This window comes from Phyllosticta citribraziliensis (genome assembly GCF_038025025.1).
Source record: "Phyllosticta citribraziliensis strain CPC 17464 chromosome Unknown J3D65scaffold_1, whole genome shotgun sequence".
In the NCBI taxonomy this organism is placed as follows: Eukaryota; Fungi; Ascomycota; class Dothideomycetes; order Botryosphaeriales; family Phyllostictaceae; genus Phyllosticta; species Phyllosticta citribraziliensis.
Genome location: NW_027117338.1, coordinates 1,348,036 through 1,375,508, shown reverse-complemented (window position 1 = coordinate 1,375,508; position 27,473 = coordinate 1,348,036). Strand labels below are relative to the sequence as shown.

The 27,473-nt window shown below is 56.6% G+C and overlaps 12 protein-coding genes across 12 annotated transcripts; 9 read left to right on the top strand and 3 right to left on the bottom strand.

The window, feature by feature from the left end:
* Window positions 1-142: 142 nt before the first annotated feature.
* J3D65DRAFT_21017 (uncharacterized protein) lies at window positions 143-1,656 on the bottom strand. Its single transcript, XM_066794500.1, has 2 exons — window positions 1,530-1,656; window positions 143-1,416 (listed from the first exon to the last, which is right to left on the bottom strand). The coding sequence occupies exons 1-2, from the start codon at window positions 1,560-1,562 to the stop codon at window positions 373-375; spliced, it is 1,077 nt and encodes a 358-aa protein (XP_066659711.1). The 5' UTR covers window positions 1,563-1,656; the 3' UTR covers window positions 143-372.
* Window positions 1,657-2,691: 1,035 nt separating this feature from the next.
* Window positions 2,692-3,694, top strand: J3D65DRAFT_609705 (uncharacterized protein). The gene is made up of 3 exons (XM_066798718.1): window positions 2,692-2,970; window positions 3,045-3,098; window positions 3,156-3,694. The coding sequence occupies exons 1-3, from the start codon at window positions 2,847-2,849 to the stop codon at window positions 3,446-3,448; spliced, it is 471 nt and encodes a 156-aa protein (XP_066659710.1). The 5' UTR covers window positions 2,692-2,846; the 3' UTR covers window positions 3,449-3,694.
* Window positions 3,695-4,289: 595 nt separating this feature from the next.
* On the top strand, window positions 4,290-7,235 carry J3D65DRAFT_20924 (glycosyl hydrolase). The gene is made up of 6 exons (XM_066794492.1): window positions 4,290-4,358; window positions 4,487-4,586; window positions 4,677-4,723; window positions 4,786-5,262; window positions 5,309-5,983; window positions 6,037-7,235. Exons 2-6 carry the CDS (start codon window positions 4,501-4,503, stop codon window positions 7,053-7,055), a joined length of 2,304 nt encoding a protein of 767 aa, XP_066659709.1. The 5' UTR covers window positions 4,290-4,358; window positions 4,487-4,500; the 3' UTR covers window positions 7,056-7,235.
* Window positions 7,236-8,509: 1,274 nt separating this feature from the next.
* J3D65DRAFT_682774 (Sodium/hydrogen exchanger family-domain-containing protein) lies at window positions 8,510-11,928 on the top strand (the record flags this gene model as incomplete). The annotated part of the gene is made up of 5 exons (XM_066803762.1): window positions 8,510-8,632; window positions 8,701-9,117; window positions 9,186-9,285; window positions 9,342-9,904; window positions 9,954-11,928. 5 exons carry the CDS (start codon window positions 8,510-8,512, stop codon window positions 11,430-11,432), a joined length of 2,682 nt encoding a protein of 893 aa, XP_066659708.1. The 3' UTR covers window positions 11,433-11,928.
* Window positions 11,929-12,672: 744 nt separating this feature from the next.
* J3D65DRAFT_20840 (uncharacterized protein) lies at window positions 12,673-14,555 on the top strand. The gene is made up of 2 exons (XM_066794479.1): window positions 12,673-13,034; window positions 13,089-14,555. The coding sequence occupies exons 1-2, from the start codon at window positions 12,764-12,766 to the stop codon at window positions 14,492-14,494; spliced, it is 1,677 nt and encodes a 558-aa protein (XP_066659707.1). The 5' UTR covers window positions 12,673-12,763; the 3' UTR covers window positions 14,495-14,555.
* Window positions 14,556-15,037: 482 nt separating this feature from the next.
* J3D65DRAFT_20823 (uncharacterized protein) lies at window positions 15,038-16,319 on the top strand. Its single transcript, XM_066794476.1, has one exon. It carries the CDS (start codon window positions 15,165-15,167, stop codon window positions 15,975-15,977), a length of 813 nt encoding a protein of 270 aa, XP_066659706.1. The 5' UTR covers window positions 15,038-15,164; the 3' UTR covers window positions 15,978-16,319.
* A 413-nt stretch (window positions 16,320-16,732) lies between these two features.
* On the bottom strand, window positions 16,733-17,666 carry J3D65DRAFT_20831 (uncharacterized protein). The gene has a single exon (XM_066794477.1). The coding sequence runs from the start codon at window positions 17,625-17,627 to the stop codon at window positions 16,788-16,790; it is 840 nt and encodes a 279-aa protein (XP_066659705.1). The 5' UTR covers window positions 17,628-17,666; the 3' UTR covers window positions 16,733-16,787.
* Window positions 17,667-17,852: 186 nt separating this feature from the next.
* Window positions 17,853-20,709, top strand: J3D65DRAFT_20790 (acyl transferase/acyl hydrolase/lysophospholipase). The gene is made up of 3 exons (XM_066794473.1): window positions 17,853-18,203; window positions 18,257-19,098; window positions 19,146-20,709. Exons 1-3 carry the CDS (start codon window positions 17,949-17,951, stop codon window positions 20,542-20,544), a joined length of 2,496 nt encoding a protein of 831 aa, XP_066659704.1. The 5' UTR covers window positions 17,853-17,948; the 3' UTR covers window positions 20,545-20,709.
* Window positions 20,709-21,565, top strand: J3D65DRAFT_20784 (uncharacterized protein). Its single transcript, XM_066794472.1, has one exon. It carries the CDS (start codon window positions 20,874-20,876, stop codon window positions 21,399-21,401), a length of 528 nt encoding a protein of 175 aa, XP_066659703.1. The 5' UTR covers window positions 20,709-20,873; the 3' UTR covers window positions 21,402-21,565.
* A 17-nt stretch (window positions 21,566-21,582) lies between these two features.
* Window positions 21,583-24,066, bottom strand: J3D65DRAFT_609682 (NUC091 domain-containing protein). The gene is made up of 3 exons (XM_066798717.1): window positions 23,831-24,066; window positions 23,032-23,776; window positions 21,583-22,675 (listed from the first exon to the last, which is right to left on the bottom strand). The coding sequence occupies exons 1-3, from the start codon at window positions 23,926-23,928 to the stop codon at window positions 21,731-21,733; spliced, it is 1,788 nt and encodes a 595-aa protein (XP_066659702.1). The 5' UTR covers window positions 23,929-24,066; the 3' UTR covers window positions 21,583-21,730.
* A 129-nt stretch (window positions 24,067-24,195) lies between these two features.
* On the top strand, window positions 24,196-25,380 carry J3D65DRAFT_609680 (uncharacterized protein). The gene has a single exon (XM_066798716.1). It carries the CDS (start codon window positions 24,251-24,253, stop codon window positions 25,214-25,216), a length of 966 nt encoding a protein of 321 aa, XP_066659701.1. The 5' UTR covers window positions 24,196-24,250; the 3' UTR covers window positions 25,217-25,380.
* A 330-nt stretch (window positions 25,381-25,710) lies between these two features.
* Window positions 25,711-27,098, top strand: J3D65DRAFT_20770 (uncharacterized protein). Its single transcript, XM_066794467.1, has 2 exons — window positions 25,711-25,998; window positions 26,076-27,098. Exon 2 carries the CDS (start codon window positions 26,111-26,113, stop codon window positions 26,909-26,911), a length of 801 nt encoding a protein of 266 aa, XP_066659700.1. The 5' UTR covers window positions 25,711-25,998; window positions 26,076-26,110; the 3' UTR covers window positions 26,912-27,098.
* Window positions 27,099-27,473: the final 375 nt, after the last annotated feature.

Sequence of the window (27,473 nt, the reverse complement as noted above, 5' to 3'; positions counted from 1 at the left end):
CGAGATAGCCATGCGCTCTAGGTACGGACGTATGCTCCAACGGCATCGAGGTGATGAGCGCCGGTCCGATACGTGGTGGACTCCTGGGATCAAACTTTCGAAAAACTCCACCTTTTTTCTTTCCTCGTGGCGCGCCAAGGCAAGGGATGTACATAACTTCATGTCTTCATAACTCGTAATAGTTCCATCAATCATGAACAAGCGGTGCCGTATGCCAGGAAACGCCCGACGCCTCAAGGGAGAAGAACTGACATCAAACACGAAAACAAACAGCTCTTGCATAAACGCCTGCCCCTTATCTTCGCCTCTTCATCTCTCACTCATCCTCGATGCCATGCATGCATGCCCACACCAAGCCCATCAGTCAAAGCTTCAAACGCCCCAAACGACGCGGCCCCACCCTAAGCCTCCTCCCTCCGCCCTACTTCTCCCACCACTCCCGCTGCCGCTCCCCATGCCTCCGTTCCCACCACCGCACCTCCTTCTCACGACCATGCCACGGCCCCTCCCGACCATGACGCGCTCGCGGCCAGACACGGAAACGAGAGCATCGCGCTCGCCCTCGGCGCCGCCCAGACACGCGTAGCCGTCGTCCAGCTCGTCGGCGCCGTCCGGCTCGTCGTCGAGGTCCAGCGAGCTCCGCTGCTCTTCTTCCTCGACGCACACGACCAGCTTCTCCCACTCGGCGTCGTTGGCGTCGACGAGGCGCTGCCGGCTGCCACGCAGGGGCAGCGAGTGGCGCCGGTGGTGGTGGCCATGACTGCTGCCACTGCTGCTGCTCCCGCCCGAGGAACTCCTGGAGCCGCTGGCGTACGACGACGCAGCGCCGACATAGGCATACGTGTACGGCGGCGGGGGCGTGCAGCCACGCGGGACGCGGCGACGCTCGCCGCAGTTGCTGTTGCTGTTGTTGATGGTCACGTTGACGCCGACGCCGAGGTTGCTGGCGCTGTAGTTGCCAACGCTGCCGCCGCCGACGACGCCGCCGCCGCCCACGCTGTCCGCGTAGGCCGGCGGACACGCATGCTTTTTGATGGCAAAGGTGCCGAGCGAGCGGTCGCGGTCAGAGCAGCTGCGGCGGCGGGCGTACGACGACGACGACGACGACGACGGGGGCGAGCAGTCGGGGCGGTAGAGCGGGACCGAGGGCGAGGGGCAGGGCAGGAGAGCCGGCGAGGAGCACAGCGTGCAGCAGGAAGATGACGATGACGAGGACGAGCTGCTGCTGCTGCGCGAGCAAGACGAGACGGGCGACGTTTGCCGCGGCCGGGCGATGATTTTGGAACAAGAATGCACCGAGGGCTTGGAGCATGTCGTCGTTGTTGACGTCGTGGTCAGGGTCGTCGAGGTTGACTTGGATTTGATGAGGCGGTTGCCCCGGATGCGGATTGGCTTGGAATCTGATTCCGCAGAGGGCTGAGTAGTGTTGGCGGTCAGCGGGGTCAGGTTCAAGGTTTGAATGGGGGTAAGAAGAAATTGTCAACGGCGGAGAGGGGTTGCGCCGGAAGGGGGCGGACAGGGGGTCATACTCGAACGAAGAACTTCATCGTGGAGAAATGCATGACGACTCAGCGGCAGACCTTCTGCTCAGCTTGACGGAAGAAGAAGAATGAGCAGGTTCTAGAAAGAAAAAAGAAGTTGAAATGGGTCTTGCTGCTGCCTTGACTCTGACGACGACAGTGGGTGGCTGAGGGACGGATTTGCGGATTTCCGGCTGCTACTGCTTCCAGAGGAAACAAAACAAAAAATAATGCAATGCGACGCACGGCGAGCGAACGAAACACAAACCCGAAAACGAGACTGTCGCGTAGGGTACTTATGGACTTTTTCGCCCTCTGCTAAGGCTGCGAACTGGAAGCACACGGGAAACCCCACAAGGTTGGAAGGGCGCGCTGCGGTTTTTCCGCCTCACGCACGATTGAAACGCTGGTACGCTGCGCATGGTTCGTGGGCGAACTGCCTGCGTGCGCTCTGCAACGTATGTGTGCGCGGTAGTTTCTGCCCCGGGCTGGGCCTACGTACTGACCGGTCGGTTGATCCGTTGATGCTATCGGGTAAACAATAAAGGGCTCGATAGGCAGATGCAGCGCGGCAGACTATCGTCGGTGCTTTGGACGTAGTTGCAGCTACAAGGAAACGGCGCTTGTCTTGGGTTGGGCTAGGTGGACGACGCTACCGCCTTTGAATATACTCAAGGCTCTCCGTGGATGCCGCTGGCAGAATCCTGCCACCGCTTGGCTCGGCTCCTCCGCGCGTCGACGAGGTCGCATGCGATGCGAAAGGCGCAGCGTTTGTGTTGATTCGTCGGGCGCACCAACGGCAAAGCGGATACGACGGGGCATGTTTCCAAGCAGAATCAAAAGTCTGCAGCCTCCCCACTCCATCTTGCTTCCCCTCTTTCCCACCTTCCAGCCATCATTCTAGACTGGTAGACGTCCAATGAAGCCGTCTGTCCGAGTCCAACTGGGCCATTGATGCCCGTGAAATCCCGACCTAGCAAGGATGACCGCGGGACTGTCCGCTCGGGATGACGTCGAGGGGACGCGCCAGAGTGTGGGGAAGCATGAGCTCCCTGGACGGCTGGGGCGGTTGGACCCGGGCATTGGTTGCTTTCCTTGACGACTAGCTGCTTTGCTCTGATGAACCTTGAGCTGTGGCATTGACGGGTTTGCGCTTTGCGTTGCGCGGGTCGTTATAAAGTCGTGCCGCTTGCCAGGCTTGGAATCCTCTAGCGGATTGCTCTGCCCCCCCTCTTTTTTTCGAAGCTCTGGGCTCGTTGTTGGCTGTCCGATTCCCGTCTGTCTTCGTGCCTGTTGAATCCGAAAATAAATCGCTCCTTGATCAAAATGGTACGCGCTGGAGCAGTCAAAGTTGTAAAGGCGGATTCGCTCAGGGAGAGCAAGGCCCAGACTGAGGGCATCACTCGGTGGAATGCAATCGAGGACATGTCGGATCAGGTGTGCGGCACGAGTAAGTAGCTCCCACGGCGGATTTGACAGAAAGGACAAAGGAGAAAGTGATGGCTGACATTCCGACCACCTTAGTCACTGTAGCAAAACCCCACACGTCATCAGCAGTGCACCACCACGGGGCCGAAGGTCAGTGTCGCGTGTCATGCGCACCCGCCGCACCCGCGCCATGCTGACGGTTGACAGACACGATAATCTACGCCGTCAAAGGCCGAGGGTCCATCTTGAGCGACAACGGGCAGACACGCCAAGAGCTGGCACCGGGAGACTTTGCGCTGATCCCGGCCTTTTCGCAGCACCAGGAAGTCAACGACAGCGACGAGGACGTCGTGTGGGTTGTTGCGCGCGGCGGGCGGAATCCGATTGTCGTCAACCTGGACAACTGGGGCCAAGAGCTTCGAAGGAAGAGCAAGGACAACCGCAACGGAAGCGAGGGCTCGGTCCAGTTTGATGGGGTCGTGGGAGACAGGAAGCTTTGATGGACTCCCTTGGTGGATGCGGGTACAAATTGACAGATTTAGTTTCGCCGACCGAGTCGATTTGACGGGCAAAGCGTTGGCAATCCATTATTTTTACGAGGGCTTGTTGGATGCCATGTGGTGTTTGCTGAAGGTGGAGAGGGGAGTGGTGATGATGTCGGGGCCGTTGGTAGGATCCATGTGTTTCAAAAATACACACCTTGTGGCTCTGGACGTCAGTCGATCAGTGCGCGAGCTCGGTGATGCTTGGGTTCCGTTGAGCCTCCCTCTCGAAGAACATGGCAGAGGACATGACGTTCCTGCGTCGGGCGAGGTGATGGTCGGCGGAAACGAGGGATCTGTTCCTCCATGCAGCAGCACAACCCAAGGACGGACGGCACGGCAGCATAGGTACGTCCATCCGTGGCTCAGGAACGCCAATGAGACGGCCCATGGTCGAAGCGTGCCGCCCCCACGACTCCACCAAAATCAACTCCATCGCAGCCATCCTCTTCTCTCAGCTGTACCGCCTGGGAAAGATTTGCAAAGGGGCGCATCGATACTGCGTCCAAAGGCCTTGCTTGCCGTCAAGTCTGCGAGTGTCGCCGCATCTGTCGCCCTCTCCACTCGCCCTCGTCCGCCTGTCCACGCCGTGCTCATGGCTCCTGTGATACGTCCGACTTCATGTCGCCCATGGCCCCACCACACGACCTTTGATCGCCTCGCCCGCCTTCCTGCTGCGTGCATGCACTCACTCGCTGCCGTCAAACTTCCCTAGACTTGTTGGTTCCCACTTAACACGCCCAAAAAAACAATGGCCTCCAACGCTTATGCTGCACCTTGCCGTGCCTCCCGCCCACAAGCCGCTCGCCGACCTGGCATTCTTTGCAATTCTTGCATTTATTTTGATCCGTATCGGTCCTCCTTCCACGTGAGTTTGCTCCAGCAGAGGTCCCAGTCCGTCCGACTGTGGCCCTCTCACGTATCCCCTCCCCTTCTCTCCCGAGTCTCAGCCCTCGCCTCTGCATAGAAGCTGATTCAAAATGCTGCTTCTTCCAGCTGTGCGTTATCAAATGATTGTTCTGGCGCTCGGCCTGGCAAAAGCGCTGGCCACAACGACAGTCTCAAACGTTAATTATACTCAACATGTGGATCCATTGTGAGTACAGAGTACTCGTGCTTGCCGCAGGCCGTGCAGGACACCTGCGTTGGCCGCGGGATCCAAAAACACCACCACTGATGCATCCAGCTTCGGATCCGAAAATGGCGGCAACGTCTTCCCCGGCGTCGTCCCTGGTGCGTACCTTCGAAGCAGTCCATCTGGATCTTATGCATCTTCTGACAATCGTATCTCGCAGCACCCTTCTCCATGGTCAAGCTGGGCATCGATGTCTCCTCAGGGACCACCGACGCCTACTCGGGCTATCTGCCCAGCGGCAAAGTGACGGGCTTCAGCATGATGCATGAAAGCGGCACGGGAGGCGCTCCCAAATATGGAGTCGTTTCGCAGCTGCCAGTCGTCGGCAACATTTCCAACCCGCTGGCCGCAGACCTGGCGGTCTCCAGACGCGTGCCCGACCAAGCAGAAGTGGGCTACTACCGGACCGAGCTCTCGAACGACGTCGTCGTCCAGCTGGCTGCCACGAACCATGCTGGCCTCTATCACTACCAGTTTCCAGCTGGCTCCGTGGCCAACGTCGTGGTCGACGTCTCTCACGTGCTGCCCTCGTTCCGCGGACTCGGCTGGGAGCAGCACTACTCTGGAGGAAGCTTCCAAGTCTTTGATGATGGCCACTACGAAGGGAATGGGACTTACAGTGGAGGATGGAACATCTGTATGGAATGCTCCCTGTGCTTTTTGCAACGACTAACACCCCGAAGCTCCAGATTGGACCATTCACTTTTGTGGCAGATTCGACAAGACGCCGCGGAGTAAGAGAACGTTTTCTGGGAACGAGACGCGGATCTGGGAATACGGCGCAAATGACTCTGTGTCCGGCACGCAAAGAGTCGGAGGCGTGTTCAGCTTCAATGAGCAAACCGTCGTGTCAAGAGTGGGAATATCCTTCATCTCTTCCGAGCGGGCCTGCAACCACATCGACAACGAGATACCCGCTTCAGCCACGCTCTCCGAGCTGGTGTTACAAGCACAGGAGACTTGGACGACCAACGTCTTTTCCAAAGTGACGACGACCGAGACTAACGCGACTCTGCTTACCCAGCTGTACTCGAGCCTTTACGGCATGCACCTGCTGCCGTCAAACCGCACAGGGGAGAATCCGATCTGGGAATCAACAGAGCCGTATTACGACGACTGGTTCACGCTGTGGGATCTTTTCCGCTGCACCACGCCGCTGATGCACGTGTTGCAACCCGAGGCGTACGAGGAGCAGATTCGCTCATTTATTGACATTTGGCGACACGATGGCTTTCTCCCGGATGCGCGCTCGTCCAATTACAATGGCCGCGTCCAAGGAGGATCCAATGCGGACAATGTGCTTGCCGACGCGTACGTCAAAGGGGTCAGAGGACAGGTGGACTGGTCCGATGGAATCAGTATGACGTGCCCTAGCATGTACTGCCCGCTATTTTGCTCACCTTTTTCTCAGAAGCCATGTTGGCCGACGCCGAAACGGTGCCCTCTCCGTCCTACGATCCCATGACTGCACCCGACGTCTCATCGACGAAAGAAGGCCGCGGCGCGCTGCCTGATTGGCTCCAATATGGCTACATCACGCCACGCTTTTCGCGCGCTGTATCGCGGGCCGTCGAATATAGCGTCAACGATTTTGCCGTCTACCAAGTGCTCGACGGCATGAACGACAGCAATCTGAACGCGCCGTCCGACTTCTTGAACCGAAGCCGCAACTGGCGCAACCACTGGAACCCTTCGGCGCACAGCAGCACGTTGAACGAGTCGGGCTTTGTGGTTCCTCGCGCGGCAAATGGCTCCTTTCTCTCGCAGAACCCGGACTCGTGCGGTGGATGTTACTGGCCAGACGCCTACTACGAAGACAACGCGTGGACGTACAGCTTCAACGCGCACCACGACGCGGCGCACCAGGTAACGCTGAGTGGCGGTTCAGCCGCATTTGCCGCGCGCCTCGACAAGTTCTTCGACAGCGGCATCTACAACGTCGCCAACGAGCCGGGCTTCACGACGCCCTATCTCTACAACTTCGCCGGCGCGCAGCACCGCACCGTGGAGCGCATCCGAGCCATTGCGCAAAAGTCGTACGGTACAGGCCCGTCGGCTCTTCCTGGCAACAGCGACGCAGGCGCAATGCAGAGCTGGCTGCTGTGGAACATGCTCGGCCTGTACCCGTTGACGGGCCAGACGACGTTTCTGATCGGAAGCCCGTGGTTCGCAAGCGTCAGCGTGGCGCTCGGCGGCGGACGCTTCCTCAACGTGTCGACCAACGTGGGTCACGACGAGCAGGTGCAGTCGGGCAAGTGGTTTGTGCAGAGCCTCACCGTCGATGGGATCCAGTGGGACCAGAATTGGCTCACGTGGAAAGACGTATTTGAGAACGGAGCGGAGCTCGTGTTTGAGCTGGACTCGGTCCCCAACTCAGCCTGGGGGAGCGGCGCCCCGCTGCCGCCCAGCCCTGCCAGTCCAGCTGGTTAGCGTGGTCTGCTGAGGGGTGGTGAGGTTGGGAGGCTAGCCAACTTGGCGGCGACGGCGTGCGCCGCGGCCAGTCGACGCGGACGAGGAGACTTGGCAGATGGATAGGGGAAGTTTGGACGAATGGCTGTAGGGCTGGCTGGCCCCTGTGGCCCAATGTATAGAAAGGAAAGCCCAGGAGAGGAGGCGAGAGCGCCATGTGTGGCTTTTCGGCTGTTCCATGGACTCGGTGTCCAACTTTTCGTTTTGTTTTTGTTTTTCCCTTCTCGCGAGATACTCCTAAACAGCGTATAGACTTGGAACAGCATGCCATGTGTTACAACCTCGATGCCGCGATATGTGCGTGATTGGCGGATGCTGACATGGTAGAGGGCGACGTGAGGGGCAAGCACGGTGCTTGGCTGGGCGAGCGAGGACCATCTGATGATTGCCATGGATGGAGGCGGGAAGGATTTGAGATGGGAAAAGTTAGGTGGGCTGCTCAGGTGGGTGAGAAACGTGATGGACGGCGATGGACCATCCATCAGCGCAGATTACCAGCCGTGCCGCTGCGCTAGACGCGGGTTTTGATATTTTGGACGGATGGCCTGACGTCGTCTGTACATGTAGCCAAGTGCAGTACATATCGGTCCTGCTCGCATTGCCTGCGACTGGTCCGCCTGGGCATCTCTCGAACTGGCACTGCAGCATCAAAGTCGGTGAGGTGAAGAGAGAGCGGATCCTCCACCGCGTAGTGGATAGGGGGCCTGGACGGTTCCTAGGATGCGCCAAGGTCATTCGGGTCGGTACATGATTTTAGCTCGCTCAAAGGTACCCGTCCCGATCGAGCGTGGGTGATGGGGCAGTGGATGACATCCATGGAGTTGCTGGGGCTGGAACTTGCCGATGGCGATTGGCGACGCAGACTACGCGCAGAGAGAAAGAGTGTCCTTCGAGAATTGCAGAGGTCAAACAGATTCAGGAGAAGTCGAAACACGTAGCGACGGAAACGGGGCCTTGAAGCAGAGACAAGCGTTGTTGGGTGCGAGTAGAGTTTTGCGGCGATAGGGATCGAGGTGATTGGCGAACAGGCGGGGGTTCTCCACGCAAACGGCGCGCGCGTGGTCAAAGGGCCAGACACAAGCTCGCTCTCTGCCCTCGACTGTGGCTTGCCCTCACCCATTGACTCCCCCGACCTCGAGTCAGCCATGGCCAATCCCCTTCAGCCAAAAGACCAAGCCTCGACCTTGTTCATGCCCGCCGAGCCTCTGGGCTTGCTGCTCCGGCTGTCAGCCCGTCAGATGCTCTCCGCCTGACTCCAAACTGCCCGCCTGGACATGTTCTCTCTCTCGGTCCCATACATATAGCTTCTGCCTTCTGGCGTCCACTTCGAGCTCCACAAAAGGCCCTCCCCCGCGACATTGGGCCCGTAGGAGAACCACTTCTTTCCCCCACACTTCTCCACCGCCGCCGCCGCCATGTCGACCAACACCACCGGCAATGCCACGAGCAATAGGGCTACGCCGCAGGGTGGCATCCTTGAGGGTGCCAATCCCACCCACTACAACAAAAAGGACCCAATCATCATCTTCATCATCCAGGTGCGTGGGATCCGCTGGCGGCCCAACACCATGATCACCCGCTAACCAATGTTTTTGTGTCACCACAGGCCGGTATCATCATTCTCTTCTGCCGCGCGCTTCACTGGCCCCTCGCCAAACTGCGCCAACCGCGCGTCATCGCCGAAGTCATTGGTGGCATCCTCCTCGGGCCCTCAGTCATGGGCCAGATTCCAGACTTCACCGAGACAATCTTTCCTACGGCTTCAATGCCCAATTTGACTCTCGTTGCGAACATTGGCCTCGTGCTATTCCTCTTCCTCGTCGGCCTCGAGGTCGACTTGCGCTTCCTGGTCAGCAATTGGAAAATTGCCCTGAGCGTGGGTTTGGCCGGCATGGCTCTTCCATTTGGTCTCGGTGCGGGCATATCATATGGTCTCTATCATGACTTTGGGTCTGAGGAGGGTGTCGTGCCGGTCGACTTTGGAGTCTTTTTGCTCTTCATCGGTGTCGCAATGGCAATTACGGTGAGTCCACGACCTGCTACTCTAAGAATGGTCCAAGTTACGCGAGCGCCATGCTGATCGACAACCAGGCCTTTCCCGTTTTGTGCAGAATCTTAACCGAGTTGAAACTGCTCATGACCCCAGTCGGTATCATTGTGCTCTCGGCAGGAGTCGGAAATGACGTCGTTGGTGCGTCTAAATGTCTTTCCTCAACACCCTGGTCATCCGAGCTAACTTTAATCCAGGGTGGATTCTGCTTGCTTTGTGTGTGGCCCTTGTCAACGCTGGCTCCGGTCTCACCGCCTTGTGGGTACTCCTCGTCTGTCTTGGATACTCGCTGTTCCTCGCGTACGCCATTCGTCCCGCCTTCATGTGGTTTTTGAGACGAACGCGTTCTCTCCAGGATGGCCCTAGCGAATTCGTCATTGTCGTCACGTTGCTTTTGACATTGGCCTCTGCCTTTTTTACCGGTATCATCGGAGTCCATCCCATTTTCGGTGCCTTCATGGTTGGGCTGATATGCCCTCACGAGGGCGGCTTCGCGATCAAGGTGACAGAAAAGATTGAGGATATCGTCAGCGCACTATTCCTCCCGCTTTACTTTGCGCTCTCTGGCCTCAACACCAATCTCGGTCTGCTCGACACTGGCCTAACTTGGGGCTACGTGATTGGTGTCATTGCGGTTGCCTTTTTCGGAAAGTTCGTCGGTGCTTCTCTGGCCGCACGTTGCTGTGGTTTGGTCTGGCGGGAGAGTTTGACCATCGGCTCCCTGATGAGTTGCAAGGGCTTGGTGGAGTTGATTGTGCTGGTGAGCCACTTGAACAGTCGAGGTTCAGCGATGATGCTAACTTTTGCAGAACATTGGACTGCAGGCCAAGATTCTTAGCCAGCGGACTTTTACGATCTTTGTCGTCATGGCCTTGATTACGACCTTCATGACTACCCCCCTGACCATGTGGCTGTACCCTCCTTGGTATCAGAAGAAGCTGGATGCCTGGAAGCGCGGCGAGATCGACTGGGACACTGGTGCTCCCGTCAAGTCTGGCGACAAGGACGATGGGAGTGACAGCCTTGCCTACGAGAAGCTCGAGGCCTCCAAGGTTCAGCGGATTCTGGTCTACCTCCGCCTCGACAACATGTCTGCTCTTTTGCCCTTCGTCTCGCTCTTTGGCGGGCAGCCCAATTTTGGCAAGAAGATGGTCCATCCGCTCAAGTTGGCTCCCGTCGCTGAAGCTGAGGAGGCTCCCCTCCCACAAAGGCCAATCAAGGCACACGGTGTGAGGCTGCTTGAGCTGACTGAGCGTACCTCCACCGTCATGAAGGTGTCTGAGACCGATGAGTTCGGCCAGCACGATCCCGTCGTCAACACTTTCCGCACGTTCGGCTACCTCAACAATTTGGCCATATCCGGTGAAGTGGACGTCGTCCCCGAGAGTTCCTTCTCGGACGTCTTGGTCTCGAGAGCTGGAGACAACGCTTCCGACCTCATCATTCTCCCATGGAGCGAGACAGGCAACATGTCGGAGCTGACCGTCATTTCCGACGACGCAGTCCAACACAAGCTATCTGCCGACACCTACAGTGCCTTTGTCTCTACCGTCCTCAACAGCTCCACCTGCAACGCTGCAGTCTTCATCAACAATGGTTTCGGCGGCTCCGCACCGTTTGAACGCCGCAAGCTTGCACGACGCCTCTCGGCGCACTCCATACGCTCAAACGTAGACAAGAACCCAACGACAGCCCCCTCCGCGTCCCGCTCACACCACGTCTTCCTCCCATTCTTTGGTGGTGCTGATGACCGCGCTGCCCTGCGACTTGTACTCCAGCTTGTCGAGCACCCGGATGTAACAGCTACCATTGTGCACTTTAAAGCCCCCGACGGATACTTTGATCTGCCCTCCTCAGAGTCAGGCGTCAGCTCATCGCACAACACTCCGACAGCGAGCAAGCAAGCTCTCACGACCACCGTCTCTGTCCCTGCGCCAGAACGCGACGCAGCCTTCTTCGCGTCGCTGCGTCAAAGCATTCCCGTCGACCTCGCCGAGCGCGTCGCCTTCGAAACCGACACTACCTCGACACCGCTCGGCTCCGCCATTGAGCGTGCGCGTTCCGAGATGGGCCGCAATGCACGCAACGCCGGCGACCTCATCGTTGTCGGTCGCAGCATGGGCAGCAGCGGTGTCCTGGGTCGCGAGGGCTGCGCAAAGACCAACGCCAACGTCGAGGCACAGCGCTGCTTGGGCGTGATGGCTGAGACGGTCGTGCGCGACGAGGGCGTCAAGGCCAGCGTGCTCGTTGTCCAGGGCAGGTCTGGCAGCGGTCACAAGTCTGAATGAAGCCAGGAGGAGCAGAGAACAGTGTGGTGGCTTTAGTGTACCCGCGGACTTGGGATGATGGAGGAGAAGGAGATATGGCATGCTGTGGATGACCTATCTTGATACCATGTACAAGCTTTTCTTCTTTGATTTCTGTCGTCAATAGGGAATTTGGGTGGGGTTTTGGTCGGTTTCGCAGGTTTTCGGGGTTTCCTGTCCCCTTGTTTCCCACGTCGCTCATGGGACAGACGGCTTTGCTAGATTCACCTGCCACGAGTTTCCTTTTCGACTTTATATTCAAGTTTGAGACTTGAAATTTCTTTCTTCCTGTCGCTCTTGTCACTTGAGTTGTATTCATTGTATATATGTATTTTACTTCTCCAATCTGTGTCTTTTAAACTGTTCAAAGAAGCCGAGTGAAGGAATTCGCTCAAATTTGGCACAGCTTCCTAGCGTCATCTGGAAGAATAAGCGAATGCTCCTTGCATTCAGTCAAACTTCTGGGCGTCTATAGAGGTAGCGTGGGAGACGTCAAGCTTGCATGAAGTCCCTCGCTTGGTCCTGAATCAAATCGAGGACAGCGGGGACCCTGGTCCAACAGGTTGCTCGCTTCGCAGCCGAAATCGAGCACAACGTCCAGGACAGTCGCACGACGACGGCCGACCTCACCGTGTCCATGCAGCCAGTCTAAAACATCTGGCCAAGTCCACCGGGCGAATACACTGGACGAATCTGCCAAATGTGCCTCCGGTCTCTAAGCTCCCAAGAGCCGGCGTGCTCGCCTAAGCCACAGGCCGTTCCTCTCCCCCCGAATTTTCACAACAATAGACCCCCGCGCTACGGCACATCGAGAATGGGTACCGGAGAGAAAGAGGCTACGCTCCTGCCTACTCCGGTGTCGCATCTTTGACGGCCTGTGGTTTGCTTCACGAGACCGCTTATCACGAAGCAGTGGCATGCCGCTGGCCATGCTGAGCTGCAGTCTTGAGACAGCTGATCTGCACAGGGACCTGATACCTTTTTACCAAAATGCTCCTGGCTTCGTACCTACCAGACCTGCAAGAGTGTTGTATTCTCTCTTCGAATACGCAATAGACAGACATGGACGCCTCAAAACGGCATCCTGCTGTAGCCGCTCCCGCTCCGAAGCAAGCGGCACGGAATGCCATCCACCAAGCTGGCTCGAGGGACCCTTCTTGGCTAGCGTGGGCAGCAGCAACGGCGCCTCTGGCGATGCAACAACCGATGTCCCTTGATCCCTGCAGCACTGTGACGTCTCAGGTGCTCGACTGTAGAAAAGCCCGCCGCAACCTCTCTTATCCTCTGCGCGTCCACCCCAGACAGGCCCGGCCATGCATCTCCTTGACCTGTCTGGCGCGCTCCTTCCTGCCTCTCCGTCGTCCGCAATCCTGACCGTTGCTGGGCTGCTTATTTTCTTGTATCTCTGCCATGTTAACCACGGTCTTGGAGGCACTCCCGAGGTGGTGGAGCGCGTGGCGGTAAAGCCATGGACTGAGGAAGAGCTGCGGAAGACGTACGACGAGTTGAAGGAGAATCCAATAGACGTGACGCCACATCTGCCCCCAAAGCAGAACCGACGCTATATTGTGACCGGGGGAACCGGTACGTGATAGACGACTCGCGAACTCAAAGCTCCAACTGACGCAGACTCGACAGGCCTCGTAGGCGGCGCCATTGTCCAGCAGCTACTGCTCCGCGGTGAAGACCCAGCTCTGGTCCGCATCCTCGACATCCGCGCGCCCACCCCAAAGGTCGCGGGAAGCGTTCGCCGCGCCCGCGACCTGTCTCGCGCGCACTTCGTCGCGGTCGACGTCGGGAGCAAGGAGTCCGTCAACAAGGCCTTTTCGCTCCCGTGGCCATCCCACGCAGCCGATCTGCCCCTAACCGTTTTCCACACGGCAGCAGTGATCCGCGTCTCAGAGCGCAAGGCGTCGCTGCTCCCGCTCTCGTCGCAAGTCAACGAGACGGGAACCGCATACGTCCTGGACGCGGCGCGCGAGGCCGGCGCTGACGTCTTCGTCGCCACGTCCTCGGGCTCCATCGCCATCCGCCCCGTCAAGTTCTGGCTCGCGCCCTGGCGCCGCTGGCCCGTCGGCTACTACCAGCGCCTGACGGACGCCGACTACGATCTGCGCCGTCCGCACGGCGGCTACTACGGCAACTATCCGGAGAGCAAGGCGCGCGCTGAGGCGCTGGTGCGCGCGGCAGACGACCGCGATGCCGGCTTCAGGACTGGCTGCATCAGACCCGCCAGCGGCGTGTATGGGTCCCGCTTTGATAACACTGTTGGCGCGTATTTGCGCACTGGAGGTGGCCCAGACTGGTTGGGCCACATCATCAACAATTTTGTGTATACGGGGAATGTGGCGTTGGCACATCTGTTGTACGAGCAGGTCCTGATCACGCCTGCGGAGAAGAAGGAGGGCAAGAAAGAGGCGGCCGACAGCGAAGACAAAAGGGTCGACCAAGATGGCAAACCGGCTCAGCCAGATCAGGAGGAGGCGTCGGACGGTGCGGAACCACAGCATCAACGCCGGAATGCCAAAACCGACGACACCACGCACCACGACCTCGGCGGGCAGGCCTTCACCATCGTCGACCCCACGCCGCCCATCCGCTTCTACGACCTGCACCGGCTGCACCTGACGCTCGTGCACTCGCCGATGCGCTTCTTCCCCGTTGCGCCCATCATCCCCTTCCTCCTCTCATACCTCATCGAGCTGTACGCGCTCCTCCACCACTTCGCCGTGCAGCCGCTGGCCAACCGGCTGCGCGCGTCCAAAGCGACACCGTCGCGTCTGGCGGGCGATGCGCTGCTAACGCTGCTCCCGCCGCTCGGCGGCTTGCCCGTGCTGCTGCAGCCCGCGCTGTTCGGCATCAGCAGCGTGCATTTGGATTATGGCGATGAGCTGGCTAGGCGGCCGCAGGGCGAGGGCGGGCTGGGGTATAAGGGCGTGTGGGGGACGATGGAGGGCATGGTGGGACAGGTGGTCGAGTGGAATGAGGAGTGGGATGAGCTGCATGGAGGGAAGGGCAGGAATGGGGGGGACGATGGTGAGTGAGGGGAAAGCGCCAGTGGTGGCGAAGGGATGAGGAGATGGGGTTGTGGAAGAAGCCGGCCGGGATTGTTTGGGGATTCTGCGAAGAGTTGAGTGCGGGTGAGGAAGAGGTGGATTGGCATCATCTAAGCAGCATCACATAGCAGCAGCGCGATGGCATACACGAGCCTCTTGTGCACATGCATATACACACATATACAGTTACGAATGCAGCAAATCATCTTAATCTCTATCATCAAGCTCCTGTACAACAACCCACGGTTCGCAGACGAAAGTCTTCTACCTAACACTATCCCACCCAACCAAGCCATCTGAATCCACACCCCACGCTCCGCAGTGGAATGAACATCTATGAGACTATTGAGTGGCAAGTTGCCACTGCACCGGCACTTTGTAGTGCCCATGCCATGCCATGCCATGCCATGCCACCCCACGATGTCCCACCACGTGGCTGCTGCGACTAAACTCTTCGTCGTGCCTAGCCCACGCGCCGCTTGTGGGTGTGACTGCACAAAGGGATATGACAAGGGAGAGAAAGAGAGGGCGCGCTGCTATTCTCCTCTGTACGAAGGACGAAGTCCATCGCGTGGCTGAAAGCGTGGCGGAAAAGCGGATGCGCGAGCGCAAGTAAACAAGGTGTAGGTTTCTGAATGCTGCGTTTCAAGGTTTGGCAATGACGGTGGGGTCAAGCTGGCAGGCTGCAGCAAGATGCGAATTTGCAGATGAAAGATACATTCCCGAGCAAGCAAGCAACAACATGCAATTGAGGAATAAGAATCTGCCCGACCATGTGGCTCGGTCGTTTGCAAAAACATTTTCACCAGTGCTCTGGAAGGTTGTATGGATGTGCTGCGATGCAGCATTCAAAGAAGCGAGAGGAGAGCTGGTTTCGTTTGAATGCCAGACGCGCAGAAGCAGGCTGCAACGTAAAAAGGAAAATCTACCTGGCTCTTGGCAGCAGCAGCAGCAAGATCTCGATGGTGGAGAATGCGATTGTTCGAGAAATCTTGATTTTCGATCGAGTGCAGCAGCTGCCGCCGTTCCAACATCGAGCGTCAAAGTCGTGGTGGTTGGCACGGCGGACGCAATCTGTTACTCGTGTTTTGCTTCGACGTGGACAGGAAGGGGGTCGCAGGATCGAGAAGGTTGGTTGTCAGGGGTATTGGTTGAGCGGGAAGGATTACCAAGGTTTGCGACGGGCATGCAGGTCGTTTCGGCTGACGTAGACTCCGTCTTCTCCCCCTTCGAGACAGCTTGGAGTGCTTTGGAAATGCGAGGACGGCTGTCAGTTTGCGTAAGGGTATACCTTCTTTTCCTGTCGTCTTTCCCGCTGCCCCGTTGGCTGGCAGGTCTTTGTTTCTGGTTCAACATTTCCGGTGGTCCACCATCAGACCACTCAGGGAGAGGCAATCCAGCAGCCACGTCGTCTCAACAAAAGCGCACGGTAAGGTCAAAGTCAGCTCACAATCGACGGTTGCAGACGTAGCTCCGTGGTTGGGATGATCTGAAAAGCGGCACCTCGCGGAGCTGTAACGGTATCGGAGGCTTTTGTTGAGAAAAGCTGTGGCCGCGTAACTGGCCGATTTGCTGCTGTCGCCAGGCGGTGATTGGCCGACTGAAACGCTTCGTGCGACCTAGACTCTGTTCATTTGTTTCCTTTGCTCGGGTCGTCATCCAATGTGGAGGGGCGGATACTCCCGCGTTGCGACATGTTATCAAAGTTTGGGTTCCTTCTTAACCTGCAGGATGTACATGGTGGCAGGCACGGCTTGAGAGCGGCAGTTTGTGTTTTGGAATCGGATCCCAAGGCCGGTACCTCTCATCGTAGACCACGTCACCTTTTCGCTCCTTTTTCCGCGTCAAAAGATCCTTTGGGCACTCGATAGCAACACGAGGGCGTATTCTGGGCAACTAAACAATGAGACATGGGCGGTCGGTTGTGCTGACTAGTCGTAATCCTTCCGCGATAGCGGGGTGGTCGCATGCGACTGACTGGTGCGGTGTGTGGATTTCAGTCTTTCGCCCTGCATCGAATGGATTGACACCAGCTCCTGAGAATGCCGAACGCACGACAGAGTTCGACGACACAGAGGGCAAGTCGGAAACGGCAGAGAGGGGAGACCGAAGTACGGCGGTGCAGGTGGATGGGATGGTCCGACTTGAGTTGGCGTCACGGGATGTTTGACAGCTTCTAGGCACGTCAGTTTGTGATGTTAGCTTCCCAATGCTCAGGTCTTGGCTGACGAGTCGAATTGAGTTTGCGGGCAGTGGCTCGAAGGGTCTCGAAGGGCAAACGTCATAATGGTGACATGGAGGCAACCCCACACATATGATGAAGCGGTAAAGAGGGCCTGGATATGTGGCACCGCTGAGTCGATGCATTCCGCTGTAGGCCCCCAGCCTCCCCGGTCAATGGCGGAACGGGAGGTGAGGAAAAGGCCGAGGCATGGTGCGGCAGGCCAGGGCCCAAATGGAGATGGATGCGATGCGAGGAGGAAAAGCAGGGCGGACAGGACGTGGACAAAGAGGGAGTGGCGGGCAGGAGTCGGCAGTCGAAGCGAAGCGGGTGGAGGGCGGGAGCCGGGCGAAGAAGCACCCAGTTGCCGTGCCAGCAGAAGGCACCACTCTGGCGCTGCGTCGATGGGATGGATGCATACAGCCAAGTGGGAGAGGACGGTGGAGAGAAGGAGAGAGTAGAGAAAGGGGGCAAAAATGGAAAAAATAAAAATAAAAATAAAAACGACTGGCGATTCGACAGGGAACAAAGAAAGTCAGCATCGAAGCTTACCTTCGCAGCGTGGCAGATTCTGTTGAATCCAACCGAGTCTGTTGACGCCCAAACAGACACGTGAAAGCGACAGCAGACAGCAGAAAGCTTTGGTGAGGCGTATTTGTGGCACTCGTCAGTCGAGCAAGCGGGAGAGCTTAGCTGCATGGGTGCTGGTATGGACGTGAGCGTTTCGAAGTGGGCTTCGTCACAAGGGAGAGAGAGAGTGGTTCCTGACGGCAAAGCCCTAGTGCAGATGCAGGCGGACGAGGTCGAATGGGAGAATGCCGAGTCGGGGCACAGCAGCGAGGGGCGTGCAGATGACGAAGTGCAGAGAGAGAGAGAGAGAGAGAGAGAGTAGACAGACATATGACAGCTCCCATGGCGTCGATCTAGTGTGCTCTGGCGGGCTTTAAAGATGGCTGTCTCACGCGCCTGCCCGGGCCAGCCCAACTGCAGCGCGTGACACCCCCATCAGGTCCCCATTCACCGCCCATACCCCATATTCGCTTCTCATTTCGGCCTCCTCTCCATCCCTAATAAAACCCGTTGCTCTGCTCCGCTCTCTCCACACCTCCGCAATCCGCTACCCCACACTTTCCTTCCTTGCTGACCTGTCTGTCTGTCACGAGCCTGCGGGCTGTCCTCCAATCCTCGACTCCGCCCCTCGTCTATGGCTGCGTCTTGCAGATGTCCTTCCTCCAAGACGCCTTCCTGCCCAGCAGATATCAACATGCCAAAGACGACGCCCGCTTGAACAAAAAGTCGCGCTCCTCCTCCTCCTCCGGCGGCATCTTCTCTCCCTTGGTCCATCTCGTCAAGGATCCCGCCGCCGCTGTTGAGAGTTTTGTCAACACCGCTCTCCACCGTCCCGACCACGACCATGTCAAGTCCGACCCGGCCACCAGCGAGCGGAGGCAGATTCTCTATCTGCGCATGCAAAATGTTGGTGCTCCCGCCATGATTCGATCTAAAACTAACCATCACGTCCACCCTAGGCCGACAACTTCGACGACTGGCGCGCCGCCGCTGCTGAGCTAGACGAAATCGAGGGCAACAACACGTGGAAAAATGAGCGAGAGTCTCTTGAATACAACTACGAGCTCGTCGAGGCCCGCTGCAAGCAACTCGACGAGGCCCGCATCAACTGCGACGTCCAGCGCATGCTTTTCCTTATCCGCACAACCCTGACCAGAGGCCTTGGAGGCATGGGCGACCTGCGCCTGTACAAACACTCGCATGTCGGAACAAAGACTTTGATCGACCGCTACATTGACTCGGCCAAGGCCACCCTGACGTCGCTGCTCGATGTCACCGAGAAACAAGGCGACAGCAGTCTGGATCCGCGCCATGTTCTGGAACAGCTGCTTGCCACGCGCCAATCATTTGGCCGTAGCGCGCTGTTGCTCTCTGGTGGAGGCACATTTGGAATGAACCACATTGGCGTTGTCAAGAGTCTGTGGGAGAATCACATGCTTCCGCGCATCGTCTCTGGTGCCTCTGCCGGCAGTATCGTCTGCGCCGTGCTCTGCACCAAGGCCGACTCGGAAATGGAGCGCATCCTGGAAGAATTCTGCTACGGCGAACTCGACGTGTTTGAAAAGGAGGGCGAAGGCGGGGTTTTGACCAAGGTCGCCAGGTTCCTCAAATACGGCGCCCTCTTCGACATTGGCCATTTGACCAGGGTCATCCGCAACCTGCTCGGCGACCTGACATTTCAGGAATCCTACAATCGGACCCGGAGAATTCTCAATATTACCGTGTCAAGCGCAAGTGCTTTTGAAGTGCCCCGGCTGCTCAACTACATTACGGCACCAAACGTGCTCATCTGGTCGGCTGTGTAAGTACTGAACATTCTCCTGTCGTTACATCTTCTGACAGCTCTAGCGCCGCCTCCTGCTCCGTACCTCTCGTCTTCTCTGCTGCATCCCTCCAGGCCAAAGATCCAGCAACCAATGAAATCGTCCCGTGGGACCCCTCTCCGCAAAGATGGATCGATGGCTCAGTCGACAACGACCTCCCCATCACTCGTCTCGCCGAAATGTTCAACGTCAATCATTTCATCGTCTCGCAAGTCAATCCCCACGTCGTTCCGTTCCTGGAAAAGGAGGAAGGCGCCAACCCGGCCGAGACCCTTTCAGCCACGTCGGCTTTTGCATCTGGCCCAAATTGGCTGCACAGTCTGGCAAACCTCGCCAAAGGTGAGGCGCAGTACAGACTTCACGCGCTGGCCGAAATGGGATTCATGCCAAACTACTGCACCAAAGCCCGCTCGATTCTCTCACAGCGGTACTCGGGCGATATTACCATCTTTCCTGCCATCTCATACTCACAATTCCCCAAAATTCTGAGCAACCCTTCACCCGAGTTTATGCAACAGGCTCTCATTTGCGGCGAGAGAGCAACCTGGCCCAAGTTAAGCCGGGTACAGAACCATTGCGCCATTGAGCTGGCCCTCGACAATGCGGTGCAAGCGCTGCGTGCTCGCGTCGTTTTTAGCCCCAGTCAAGTCGACCTTCGCATAAATGTCATGGGCCGGCCATCATCTTCACACTCGGAATCCGGCCGTGGCCGACGGCCCAGGCCGAGAGGACGCCACCAGACGACAAGGAGCGGTGGTTTGGACCAGGCTGGTCGTTTGAGCGAAGAGCTCCGCGGCCGCCGGTCTCTGCAGCAGGTTAGACCCAGTCGCAGGCTGCCGATACCCAACTTCCACGCACCGCGTTCCAGCGATCCTGCCCTTCTCCAAGTACCGGCCAACGAGGCCATTTCGTCTGCTACCGAGGATGACCTTGTCAGCTCCGACAGCGACGACGACTGCGCTTCGCTCTCCTCCATCGACTCACCGCCCTCGATGGATCGTCCCATGTCACACTCTCAATTATTTCCTTCGGTCTCTCAACCCTCGACACCAAATATTGGCTTGTCTTCCTTCCGCTCGCAGTCCTCGACACACCTTGCAATGACAAAGACGGTTTCTGTTACGACGCAGCCGAGCGAACCCGAGAGGGTCTACAAACGTTTGTTTCACAGGTCTTCCAAGTCTTCGCTTTCTGGCACAAAGGCGGAGGAGCAGCAGCCGCAACAGTCACCGCAATCGAACAAGAATCGCCCCAACGTCGGCAAGCGACGGGAGAGCGCCAGCGGACTTCAAATCGACATTAGCGGCACCAGGGGCATGCTTCTCCGGCGCAAGCGAAGTCTCCAAAAACTCCTTCCGAATGGCTTCAGAAAAAAGACCGGCAACCTCGGCGAACTCCCACCTGAGACCGAGGTGGGCCAATAGCTTTGAGAGGATTTCCATTTTACAGACACGACACGATGACACACTTCCTTTCTTTTGTCCACCTCATCTGGGTTACACGAATTGAATGCATATAACAGGAGACCAAAAAAGGACCTTTGGGGCGGGTCATTCTCATCCTCTTCTTCGTCCCGCTCTTTAACTCTCAAAGACGTTCTCATCCGGCCAACGCCTGGATTTCCTTCGGAATCTTTTCATTTTAATTCCCCTTTTCCTACCGGCGGCATCTTTACTTCTTTTGTCCGCATCGACACTAAAGCAACTTTTGGCGCCTTGGAAAGATTGGCGGGACACATCAAGACGGCGGGTGGATGCATGAAATACACATTTGGGCTTGGACGCAGTCGTGGAGGAGGCACGCTTTTATCTGCTTCCTTTTCTCTTTTTCGTGCCTTGGGCCACGCTGCGCTGAGAGGGAGCAAGGGGGATGGGCTTGCATGCTTGCTTCTTTACCACCACATGCATTATCATCACACGCATTCGAACGCTTTTACTCTTCTCCGAATCCTCCTCGTCAACCCACACTTCTCGACATACGATACACGCGCCCTCATCATCACCATCGCAATCCTTGCAACGGAACCGGAGTGTCGGAGTTTGGCAGCTCTCGTCAGCTGCTGGCAATCCCCTGCTTGCCTGCCTTGTCTGTCTTCCCGGTTGACAAGGCAAGTCGCGGCGGTTTTTCATCTTTTTCGTTTCCTTCTTTTCTTTTCCTGTGCCATGGGGTTTCATGTTGGCGCTGCTGCTGCCTGTTGCTTTGCGTCATTGGGCTGTTGATATGTGGATGGAGACGGATGTGGGCAGCTGGGCAGCTGGTGGGGTGGGATGGCATGGGATAGCATAGCGTAGCATAGGACAGGGTTGGATACATGAACAATGAGGAAGCATTCAAATGATCAATACTTTGGCGATTTGCACGCGTGTGAGCGTCATGTGGGTAGGGTAAAACGGATAGACGAATGGGTGCACTCACATCGACGAAGACTCGGCAGTCAATTCACTGAGCAAGACGCGACGTGTGAGATCGAAACGCCAGCCATCCAGGTAGCCAGACATGATGAACATTGAGGGGGTATCATATGGTTAAGTTGCTAATGTACGGGTCACGCCATGCCTGCCAGAAACCATCATCTTCTACTTTTTTTCCTTCTTCCGGTTCCTTCCTCGCTCAAGTTTTCCGCTTCTTCCGCGCCTGCGACAGCGCCTCGGATATCTGGGCCAGGTCCGCCTCGACGGCCTCGTCGTCGTCCTCGTCAGATCCCTCGTCGGCGACCAACGTCTCGGCGTCGCCCTCTGCTTCATCCGAGTCGTCGGAATCAGAGCCGTCGTCTTCGTCGAAGTCTTCAAAGTCATCGTCGTCGTCGTCATCATCGTCCTCCTCGTCGATGTTGGCAGCCTCGGTGGGAGCATTGCTAACGGTTTCGGCCGCATCCTCCCTCTTCCGCTTCTTCTGCGGCATCTCGCCATACCGGCCCTCACGGCCTTCGATCTTGCCGGACACCTCGTCCTCGATCGACGGCAGCGGCGTGTACCACGGCAGCTTGCCGCGGAGGAAGTCGTTGAGCACCATCTTGGCGACGCCGTCCAGGTCGGCCTCGCCGCCCTTGAGCAGCCGGCCTCCCTTGCGGGCGAGCTGCTCGAGGAAGTCGGTCGCGTTTTCGAAGCCCTGGATCTCGTACGTGCGCTCGATGTGCTGCTTCTTGCACTTTTTCAGCGCCGCCGCGACGTACTGTTCCGGGTTCTCGGTCCTCTCGATGCGGACGACACCGCGGAGCAGCAGGTCCGCGTCGGTATCGTTGGCGTTGGGAGGCACGATACCGGGGCAGTCGATGAGGTAGATGCGCTTCATCAGCGTGACGTATTGCCACACCTTTGTCTCGCCAGGGATGGGTGCGGTAGTGCAGACCTTTTTCTTGCGGAGTGTGTTGATGATGGAGGATTTGCCCGTGTTGGGGTAGCCAATCATTCCGACGGAAATTTGCTTTCTGTTTGAATGGAGGGCAGAGAATTGACGGAGGAGAGAGATGAGGGAGCCCTTGCCAAAGCTGTTGTTGATTGAAGCATGGAAGGCGAGGGTTGGGTATTCCTTGGAGAGGTAGCGCACCCAAGCGGCCTATATCGAATCAGCGTCATGACCACATTGTTGATGAGCAACTGAAGATCATGTCATGTATGAAACGTAACTAAGAGGACCGCCATAAAAGCCACCGAGGTGAGACGGTCCTCAACTCAGACGAATCGTTCTCAGACCCTTTTGGCCATACCCCAAGACGGAGAGCGACCTACTTCAAAACCATAACGGCCAGAAGCGGCGGGACGAGATTGATTTCCCAAAGCTGTAACAGACATCTACCCATGGAAAATTTGCAACGAGTGCAGGGTGGCGCCTTGACTTAGCGATGGGAATTGCGAAGCAATTCGGAAGTCGTAACGACTTGAGGGAGAAGCAGAAGAAAAAATTCGACTTACCGCAATCTTTGTGGGTACAAGATCACACTTGTTGAGCACAAAGATGAGATGCTTGTGTGGTGCCTCCTCTTTCATGTACTTCTCCACAGACCGGCATCTTGTACCAAGAGGGTCTCTGGCGTCCAGGACGTGGATGATGACATCTGAAGAGTCAATGACCTTGTACAACTCGTTCCAAATCCTCTTGCTCTGGCCTTTTGAAAAGATGGCTTCTTTTGCTATTGAAGCATTTCCCATGTCGAAACCATCTTCTTCGCCGCCCGCACCCGAGTTGCCACTCAGAAGCTGCTTTTGCTCCAGGCGATCGAGATAGCTGTCGTGCGACTTGTCGGCGTCTCCTGCAAGATCCTCGATACTGGAGACGCCGAGCTTCACACGTTTCCTCTGGGACTTGGGGCCAAAGGTATCGCTGAACGGCTCTTGCCCAATGGCCATCTTGGCCTGGTGTTGCTTGATTCCATTCTTGGTGTCGCTGTTGTCCCTAATCAAGGACATGGGAAGCTTATTGGACTTGAGAAGGACTGAGTAGGGATCGGATGCCTTTTCCGCCATGGCGTTGCGGAAAGCCGCCAGTGAGTCCTGGCTGATGACGCGGGAGTTGGTAAACCACTTCCTGTTCGGCTCGATGCGTGCGTTGGGTACATCTCTCGACTGGTAGGAGGCGGCCTTGGTAATGTCGCCATTTGCGTTCCTTTGCGGCTTGCCGTCCTTGTACATGTTGAGCAACTTGGCCTGCTTTCCAGTACTACGTTGATGATCAGCGACACGTACACTTCAGAGGTGGGAGATGCGAGCAAACCGATAGAAGTTCTCGCCCTTAACTTTGACATTGGCCATGCCATCGCTCGTCTTCCCCTGCCGCACCTTTCTGGTCGCTTCCTTCTTTCCGGTACCCATGATGAAGAGGCGCTATGCGCTCGTCGCTAGACGTTTACAGTGCGGATATCTGTGATGGTGATGTGGTCGCTAGTATGAAGGAGGGTGAGAGGCAATCAAGAGCAGTAGAGGGTGTTGGTGTTGAGGAGAGAGAAAATGTGAAAAAGTGTAGGAGGATGGGACGCAGGCGAGGATCACCATCTTTTTTTGCAGCGGGCGCTGGTGCCAAGATTTCGCGGGTGGCCGGGGATCAGCCGACTTTTCCAATCCCGCCCGAGCTGCGACCACCATATTCAATTGTCCCAAAGCATTCGAGGACACTCCCGAGTGCACACGGCTCACAATGCCTCCTCCTCAGCCTCGTGCGTTTACTTCTCTCGCATATCGATGCTCATCATGCGCCTCCACCTTCCCGCGTCGTGCCTTTACATCCTCCGCGACTCGTCACGCAAATCCCGACGAAGCAGACGCCAAACCGGAGACTCCTACGGCCACCTCTCAAATCCCTCCCGAGTCGCCTAGGTACATCGATATCCCCGCGCAAAAGCAACTCAAGGCAACGAAGGCACCGATAATCAAGGGCGCATTGCCTGTCCCCCGCGATATTTTCGTCAACCGAAGCGAAAGGCCCAAGCACAGCGAAGAGTTCATTGCATCAGCAACGCGAGAACCAGCGCGGGAACCCATCACAATCGGCGACCATGTGCTCAAAACCAAATACAAGGCAAAAATGGCAAAGATCCGTCGAAGGAGTCTGAAAGCCGGAATCGAAAAGCTCCACTTGCGCAAGGAGAGGTCAGACTTGAAGTGGGCTACGCGTGGAGCTACACGGCAAGCAGAGCAGCGCGCCCTCCTGAGTGCTCCGGAGCCATTGGACGAGCAGTTGACAAAAACGAGTGTCACCAAGGCCGTCAGGGACTTGATGAACGGCGAACACAGTACCAAAACCCGTTCGCCGGGGGAGGCGAAGCGCCACAGAAGGAATGCGGCATTGAAACGGAAGGGAAAAGCTGCGGAGAGAAACGATCAGCTTCATACGCTCTACATGCATGCCCGGGAATTTATAGTGACTGAGGAGCAGCTTGTCAGCAAAATCGACGAGGCATTCGGTACGGAGGAACACCCAGCAGACTTCTACGGCGGAGGCGGAGCAACCTTTGGTCGCAGCATCTGGGCCAAGGATGCACCACGGAGCGTTTCTCAAATGCTTGGTCTGCGAACCCAGAGAGCCGTCAAAGACGACATGACTGTCGCGACTCGTGCTCGCATCCACAAGATTGCGGAGGAACTTACTGGTGGCAAGATTTAAAGGTCTGGAGTGGTGGCATAGGGTTACGTCGACCGCAAGGCTCACCATCCATGTACTACTACAGCACAGTCTCGCTCGTCTGATTGATCACGACGAATTCAATGTACTTCTGGCACGACCTGCCAGTCCTAGTTCATTCTCAGTGTATCCAAGATCCTGAACCTGTGCGATCTAAGGAATTCATGCTCTCTCGAGATTCATGCTGTTGTTGACCTGATTGGCAGCTAGGGATCGTTCAAGCCGAGCGCGAATCGTGCCATGAGTTCCTTCTCTACGCCGGCAATTTGTGTTGCCCGGTATCAAGGTCACCAGGGAAGCTACTCCTCAAGCCGAGCTGCACTTTTACATTTCCCACCGGCTTTGCGCCTTGAACTCATCTCACTTTGCCTCTGCAGGTATCAAACTATAGTCTGGCATCATGAAGACCACTCATATATTCGTTCTCTTTTCGCTGCTGGTCGCATGTCAGGCCGTACCAGGTCTTCCACGACCATCACGCTACTACGGGTTTAGCACTTTGAGCGAGAACTTCGCCTTTTCAGCCAGCCCAAAGATCAGATGCATCCGACCCAGTGTTGCGATGTAAGCAGATGAGACTTGGAACACTGGCACCCAGAGTCCTTTGATTTGCCCAAGCTGACGTTCAACCAGCTGCTTCCGACTTGCTCTGGTCGGACGACTGGACGAAACAACTTATGGACAAACCGATATCAGAGTGGAGGACACAGCAGGTGCCCCAGTACATTATTCTCAGCCGATTTCTTTCTGTCTTGATCTGGATGGTATGTTTTCCCCTCATGTCTACATCGATCTTCCAAACAAGTGCTTCACATGATATACAGAGCTAACCTTCGCCAAGGCCCTCATTGTCCGTCACCGACTCACCTGTATCCAATGTCTCTCGTTTGGCCCGCGCCCATTGTTTACAATTTACCTCCTGCCTTCGTCACCAATATCAAACAGGCCTTGATCATGGAGCAAAAGGCGCAAGAGTTGCGCTCGAAGAGGCTCACCCATTCGCCAGTAAGATACATATTGAAGGCAGCTATACAACCGTTCAAAATTCTTTCTTCAATACGCCTACACTCATTTGCGGTCACACGACTGCTCCCAGTCACACACCCTTCGACAATGGATATTGGCAAATTCAAATCACAGGTGATGCAGCTCTGCCACAAGAGCGCCGGTCATCTATTGTCAATGTTGAAATTGGAGGCGCTACGGCCGTTCAAAGAGTTTCATCTCAACATATCCACCAATGCGACGCTCAATTGGTCCATCCCAAGCGCAGTGCAACATCACATCTTCGAAACGGCGCAGGACTACTATCAACAAGCCACTCTTTCAGCCATCAGGACCTTGCGCAATGCGAGCTCCGCCAGAGTTTACAAAACGCCTTCGTCGCTGCTTCCCCAACTGCCAAACCTATACGAAATGAACGCAAGAACTTGCGCAGCTTCGCCAAAAGCACGTCCCAAGACTTTCTCTGGGGCGTGTGTCTATGGTCTTCGCTGTCACTCGCCAACGCAGCAGCCCAGGATGCGCCCTGGTTACTGGTCTTTTGTTGCAACTGGCTCTGGCACCGACTTACGCGCCTCTACAGAGTATTCGGCTGTGCCGGCGCCAAACGTCTTCTTTCATTCCACCGCCTTAGATGGAAAATCTACCGGCTCGTCAAAAGGCTCCCGAGAATGACAGGAAGGGGCGTTGTGGGCCGATGCCGACAGCTCCAGACCTCAGCGCGGAAGTGCTACTGGTACATTAAAGCCCTCCTGATAGGGGCATACCGTACTCTCATGAGAGGAGTGAGATTGGTCGTGAACCGAAAGTGGCATTACTATGAGGTATTCTTCTACATGGCAGCCCTGGTTTCCTTGTTAGCGGACTTTGCCAGGGCCTGCTTGGACAACGTACCGGTCCTGATTGATCACTGTATCGACTTCATCAGAGTCTGTAGGTCTTATATACCGGTCGTCGCCTACTTAGTGTGCTACTATGTGGCCTATATCGAGATATCCGTGACTGAACACTGGATCCCGGCCCTGCTTGAATGCCTCGCAGACTTCTTTCTGGAAACCTTCTTGGTCCTCGCCTCCTTCGTATGCTACTGTGTGGCCTATATCGAGGTCATGGTGTTGGAATACTGGATCCCGGTCCTGCTTGAATGCATTTCAGACTTCTTCCTGGAAACCTTCCCGCTCACAGTCGTCCCCATTGTTATTGTTGTTGGCGGAATGATCGTCATGCTCGACGTCAC

Bases quoted from the DNA above. Each gene is read 5' to 3' on its own strand.
- J3D65DRAFT_609705 (XM_066798718.1), top strand. From the start codon at position 2,847: ATGGTACGCGCTGGAGCAGTCAAAGTTGTAAAGGCGGATTCGCTCAGG. The intron at 2,971-3,044 runs GTAAGTAGCTCC...CGACCACCTTAG, and splicing joins GGATCAGGTGTGCGGCACGA to TCACTGTAGCAAAACCCCAC. The intron at 3,099-3,155 runs GTCAGTGTCGCG...GACGGTTGACAG, and splicing joins GCACCACCACGGGGCCGAAG to ACACGATAATCTACGCCGTC.
- J3D65DRAFT_20790 (XM_066794473.1), top strand. From the start codon at position 17,949: ATGTCCTTCCTCCAAGACGCCTTCCTGCCCAGCAGATATCAACATGCC. The intron at 18,204-18,256 runs GTTGGTGCTCCC...CGTCCACCCTAG, and splicing joins TCTATCTGCGCATGCAAAAT to GCCGACAACTTCGACGACTG. The intron at 19,099-19,145 runs GTAAGTACTGAA...TGACAGCTCTAG, and splicing joins GTGCTCATCTGGTCGGCTGT to CGCCGCCTCCTGCTCCGTAC.
- J3D65DRAFT_20823 (XM_066794476.1), top strand. From the start codon at position 15,165: ATGACGGTGGGGTCAAGCTGGCAGGCTGCAGCAAGATGCGAATTTGCA.
- J3D65DRAFT_20784 (XM_066794472.1), top strand. From the start codon at position 20,874: ATGCATGAAATACACATTTGGGCTTGGACGCAGTCGTGGAGGAGGCAC.
- J3D65DRAFT_20770 (XM_066794467.1), top strand. From the start codon at position 26,111: ATGTCTCTCGTTTGGCCCGCGCCCATTGTTTACAATTTACCTCCTGCC.
- J3D65DRAFT_20831 (XM_066794477.1), bottom strand. From the start codon at position 17,627: ATGTCTGTCTACTCTCTCTCTCTCTCTCTCTCTCTCTGCACTTCGTCA.
- J3D65DRAFT_609682 (XM_066798717.1), bottom strand. From the start codon at position 23,928: ATGGGTACCGGAAAGAAGGAAGCGACCAGAAAGGTGCGGCAGGGGAAG. The intron at 23,777-23,830 runs GTTTGCTCGCAT...TCATCAACGTAG, and splicing joins AAGGGCGAGAACTTCTATCG to TACTGGAAAGCAGGCCAAGT. The intron at 22,676-23,031 runs GTAAGTCGAATT...GATTCGATATAG, and splicing joins TTGTACCCACAAAGATTGCG to GCCGCTTGGGTGCGCTACCT.
- J3D65DRAFT_609680 (XM_066798716.1), top strand. From the start codon at position 24,251: ATGCCTCCTCCTCAGCCTCGTGCGTTTACTTCTCTCGCATATCGATGC.
- J3D65DRAFT_20840 (XM_066794479.1), top strand. From the start codon at position 12,764: ATGCATCTCCTTGACCTGTCTGGCGCGCTCCTTCCTGCCTCTCCGTCG. The intron at 13,035-13,088 runs GTACGTGATAGA...CAGACTCGACAG, and splicing joins TATTGTGACCGGGGGAACCG to GCCTCGTAGGCGGCGCCATT.
- J3D65DRAFT_20924 (XM_066794492.1), top strand. From the start codon at position 4,501: ATGATTGTTCTGGCGCTCGGCCTGGCAAAAGCGCTGGCCACAACGACA. The intron at 4,724-4,785 runs GTGCGTACCTTC...CGTATCTCGCAG, and splicing joins CTTCCCCGGCGTCGTCCCTG to CACCCTTCTCCATGGTCAAG. The intron at 5,984-6,036 runs GTATGACGTGCC...CCTTTTTCTCAG, and splicing joins GGACTGGTCCGATGGAATCA to AAGCCATGTTGGCCGACGCC.
- J3D65DRAFT_21017 (XM_066794500.1), bottom strand. From the start codon at position 1,562: ATGCATTTCTCCACGATGAAGTTCTTCGTTCGA. The intron at 1,417-1,529 runs GTATGACCCCCT...AACACTACTCAG, and splicing joins CGATGAAGTTCTTCGTTCGA to CCCTCTGCGGAATCAGATTC.